Genomic DNA, 4,766 nt, shown 5'->3' on the forward strand with positions numbered 1-4,766 from the left:
TCGAAACAGAATAGGATGAAAGATGCATGCATCCATGCATTATGAAAGTTACTCAGATCTCCATGGTTTATACTGTCATTAATTTGCGTTGGCATGGAGAAAATAAATTTTAAGGGCCACCATGCAAAGTGAATCGAGGAAAAGGACACATCTGCCATTATAATTAGAAAAGACAATACATAGAGTCCATTGCCTCTCTGATCTCTTCCTTTTCTTTTAGCAATGGTTGGGTTGGGCAGACTCTAGTTGATATGCATGCAGTAGCTGTCATTTCTGACTCTCTCTTTCTCTCTCTCTCTCTCTCTTTTGAATCGTCCCACACTTCAACATGCTCACGGGTCCCTTCTTCAAAGTTATCTCTGCAAGAATGTGACAGGCTTATGGAGATAATTATAAATATATAACACCTTACATAAAAGTCTCCTATTTAGTAAAATAGAAAAATCTAAGGTACTTTGGAGCTTAATCTAGCACTTTGATAGCAAATAGAGAGTTTTTTTTGTAAATAATAATGAAAGAAGAGGAATCTATTATAATATAGACAAAACATAGGGCGTCGTTATTATAAATCTTAACCTTGTAATAAAACCCAGAAAATTACTCATCCACACAGGCCACAAAATAATTAAGAAAGTGAGAGACAAGGAGAGCAGTTGCAAACAAAAGACCCAGAAACGAAAACCAAATAAATCTTTAGGAGGTTGTGGTCGACAATGCATCCTGTCCCTGCCCCCATTTTGTTAATACTCCAAAACCCCAATCAAACCAACACCAATCCATAGCAGTCCCACTCCCTCCTCAACCCCTTTCTCCCTCCCTCCTTTTCCTTCTTTCCCCCTCCTCCTCCTCCTCCTCCTAAGAATTACTCGATCCATACCAAAGAAAAGAATAGTAGTAGTAGTAGTAGTAGTAGTAGTAGTCATAGCCCATGCAGTTACTCTCACGTAGCGAGTTCTTCTCTTAGACACTTGCTTGGTTGGTTGGTATCTACTGGGAGATGCTTGAGATCTCACCTTTGAGAAGCTCCAATGGCGGAGAGCTCGTCGACGACTTCTCCATCGACGGGAATTTGCAGCTCGAGGACATCGACTTCAGCGACCTCTTCGTCGGGTTCGACGACGGCGACATACTCCCGGACCTTGAGGTGGATCCAGCGGAGATACAGTTGGCAGAGATCTCTGCCGATTCGTCGTCGGTGGGTCCGATAGCCAATTGCAACGAGCAAAAGGCCTTGACGTCGGAGGGAGAGGAGGCCGCGAGGGCGAAGGAAAATGTTAGAGCTTCTGCGGCGGATACGAAGTCTTCGACATCGTCGGCGTCTCCGGAGGCGGAGAGCAGGCATAAGTCATCGTCGGCGGCGATGAAGAATTCGCAGGGAAAGAAGAAAGCGAAGGTAGCCCTAGCAGTGCAACCATAGTAAATCTTCCCCTCTCTAGAAAATTAGGAGTTTAGTGCATAAATCTTGGAGGTATTCATCTGTACAGCTAGAGTTAGATCTATAGACCCAAGGGGAAAAAAAAAGACATAGAAATGGATATATCTACAAAGAAGTACTTTCTTTTGTTGCTTAGCTCAATTCAATTGTACAGTAGTCGTGCAGATTTAACCTAGCTCAGTAAAGCTTCACGTAGGTCGATCACGGGAAACATAAGTTTAGTACTCTTATCCTTCCAGAAAAAAAAATAAAAACTCGAGGTATGAATGTGTCACGAGAAGTATGCTTAGATCTACGACCGCACTTCTTTTGTTGCTTGGCTAAGTACGTTATTCGACTTTGAGGAATTAGCTAATCACGGGCATATTTATAATGAGGTGGACTAATTAATCCGGATAAGATATATGTATAATCTTATCCCTTTGTGAGGATAAGTTGTATTTATCGGTTGTGCAGGTGGATTGGACGCCGGAGTTGCACCGGAGATTCGTGCAAGCGGTGGAGCAACTAGGAGTGGATAAAGCAGTGCCCTCGAGGATTTTAGAGCTCATGGGGATCGACTGCCTCACTCGTCATAATATTGCTAGCCATTTGCAGGTACGAGTTAATTAAATATTATATTCTTCCATCTCTTATCAGAAATAACAACACTATCTGAGAATAATTAGTTGGTTTTGTTTGCCGTATTTCATATTAATTATTTAGCTCCCTTTTTTGTTTCTTAGCTAATTAACATATATCTGCATATATATTATTTGCAATCTGCAGCAGCAATACTATGTTATTAGATTCTCGCTTGGTAGTTAACTATGTACAGTTAATGAAGAACTTTTTTAAGTACAACATGGAAACAGGCTCATCATTAATTGGGACCTTTTTAGAATATTTTATTTGACTGTTATGTACTGGTGAAGAAAGTAAGAAGGAAACCATTAAATTTCAACGCTTAATTGATGTGATGAATGGACGACAGAAATATCGATCTCATCGGAAGCATTTGCTCGCGAGGGAGGCGGAGGCAGCTACATGGAGCCAGCGGCGTTACACGTCAGCCACCGCCGGAGGCGGCACGAAGAGGGACGTGAACACCTGGCTCGCCCCGACCATAGGCTTCCCTCCGCCGCCGCCGCCTCCTCCACTCCAGCATTTCCGGCCTTTGCATGTCTGGGGTCATCCGACCGTCGATCCGCCGTTAGCGCATATGTGGCCACGGCATCTTGCTCCTCGGTCTCCGACACCGCCGTGGGCTCCTCAGCCACAACTTCCTCCACCACCAGACCCTTCATACTTGCATCACTATTACCCCAGAGTGCGTCTCTCTCTCACTCCCTATTTATCTTCTATAGCAGCTTTTAAGCTTTTAAGCTTCATACTTGGAATACATCTCACCCCACAAAAATCATCAAATGGTCCTTTTATCCTTTTAACTTGCTTTTTATTTTTTCCTCTAAAATAAGGGTAATAATTTCTAGATTATCTAAGATAAAGAGGATCTATATAGAAATGAGCAACAATTCAAGGAGTGTATAATTATTTCTAAAGTATTAGCGTAGAACAATAATTATACTCATAATATAAATAAAAAATTGCTACGATGGTATCAAATTAAGTAAACGATATATTCTTGCAAAATCTCAACCTATTAGGTATGTCATTCCTTGAAATGTTTTATCTTGCTTCAAGACTAAACTATATATTTTTGCACTTTCAGGGCCCTAGAGGTGCGTGGATATCACATCCACTGACACAGGGAACTCCTTGCTTTCCTATCCCATTGCCTACAGCGGTACGCAAAGCAACGTTTTGCTATCTCATTTTACCCGGCCACCTAGTTATTATCATAGGTAGATTGCTTACTATTTTTTATTTTCCAAAATGAAACCCAGAGGTTTCCTGCACCTCCTGTCCCTGGTGTTCTTCCACATCCCATGTATAGACCGGTCCCAGCTCCTCCTCCTCCTCCTCCACCTCCTCCTCCGAGCAAGAACATCGGATCACAGCTTCATCTCGATGCACACCCTGTAAGTCTCATCTACTTCTCTACCTTGCAATACTCCTTTGACTTGAGAGCTTTTTATTCTAGTAGAGTCTTGAAGGAGGGGCTGATGACTAGTGCCTTTCGTGCTATAGTTGGCTGTATGACAGCGATTTTGTTTGTCAACTTCTGTATGGACATTGCTACTTGTCAGAATAAAATTGTAGTAGGGATAGTCTTTTCAGTCAACCAGTTGGCTCGCTAGATATATGAAGAGGAAACGAACGAAAGTACAACTGTTAACACACTCAGTTTTAAAGAGAAAAGGGTTCAAACTGGCGTGTAGATCCACCATTGGCAGCGGAATTAAAGGGTGAGAAGGGTCGCGTAAAGAGGCAACAAGTAGGCCAGATTCGTTGGGTAATAGTATATGCTAGTACTAATAGCCACGTTAGTATATATTTGTGCAGTTGTGCACTCGATACAATTTTGGCCGGTCCTTTCGTTAGGTCTGCCTTCAAACTTCAAATGCAGCATCGATCAGAATCACGTTCAGACCGAGTAGGTCAAGGTGGGTCATGGTCTTGGTCACATGCATGTAGCCCTCCGAGCTATATGGCTTATGCGTTGATTAAATCTAAATTAATAGCTCCCAACTAGATGGATTAAATCAACTTGAGTCTAGTTATATATATATATATATAGGGAAATGATATATGCTTAGACCAACTTTTTTTAAATGAGAAAAATATTCTTACATGATTTAATGGAGTGGAGGAGTCTTAACTCTTAAGGGGATACGTTATCTATATAACAATAAAATTGCTCCATCAGTAATAATCTTATATATATGATTATATATATATATATATATATGGGAACTAATATTTACACATTTTTGACTATCTATTATCCCAATATATTATTAAACTGTTAATTACTTTTCTTCTTTTCTTTTCTCTTTGTAGTCGAAAGAAAGTATAGATGCAGCTATTGGAGATGTTCTAGCAAAACCATGGTCGCCGCTGCCTCTTGGCTTGAAGCCTCCATCAACAGAGAGTGTAATGGTGGAATTACAAAGGCAAGGGGTATCAACAGTGCCACCAACATGTGGTTTGGTCTTATGATTTCATCGTCCAAAAATTTGTCGACATGTCTATTGTAGATTGTATTTCCATATGAACACTTTTTTGTTTTCATTTTAATCCTTATTAGGGTTGTTGAGAGCAGTATGTGACAATTATATATGAGATAATAAGCCCGGCAACTCTTCTTTTTTTCTTCTTTTTTTTTTCTTTTTTTGAGACCTCCTTAATTTTCAGTATATTATGAATAAAAATGTTTAATTTTCATGGT

The 4,766-nt window shown here is 40.5% G+C and overlaps 1 protein-coding gene across 1 annotated transcript; it reads left to right on the top strand.

Moving 5' to 3' along the window:
* The first annotated feature begins 754 nt into the window (after nucleotides 1-754).
* On the top strand, nucleotides 755-4,766 carry LOC140765910 (probable transcription factor GLK1). The gene is made up of 6 exons (XM_073105224.1): nucleotides 755-1,393; nucleotides 1,892-2,032; nucleotides 2,409-2,744; nucleotides 3,147-3,221; nucleotides 3,322-3,456; nucleotides 4,379-4,766. Exons 1-6 carry the CDS (start codon nucleotides 998-1,000, stop codon nucleotides 4,535-4,537), a joined length of 1,242 nt encoding a protein of 413 aa, XP_072961325.1. The 5' UTR covers nucleotides 755-997; the 3' UTR covers nucleotides 4,538-4,766.

This window comes from Typha angustifolia, chromosome 8 (assembly GCF_048772165.1).
Source record: "Typha angustifolia cultivar Huaian chromosome 8, ASM4877216v1, whole genome shotgun sequence".
Taxonomy (NCBI): Eukaryota; Viridiplantae; Streptophyta; class Magnoliopsida; order Poales; family Typhaceae; genus Typha; species Typha angustifolia.

Coding starts and splice junctions, on each gene's coding strand:
- LOC140765910 (XM_073105224.1), top strand. CDS start 998: ATGCTTGAGATCTCACCTTTGAGAAGCTCCAATGGCGGAGAGCTCGTC. Junction 1,394..1,891: donor AGGGAAAGAAGAAAGCGAAG/GTAGCCCTAGCA, acceptor TCGGTTGTGCAG/GTGGATTGGACGCCGGAGTT. Junction 3,222..3,321: donor CTATCCCATTGCCTACAGCG/GTACGCAAAGCA, acceptor AATGAAACCCAG/AGGTTTCCTGCACCTCCTGT.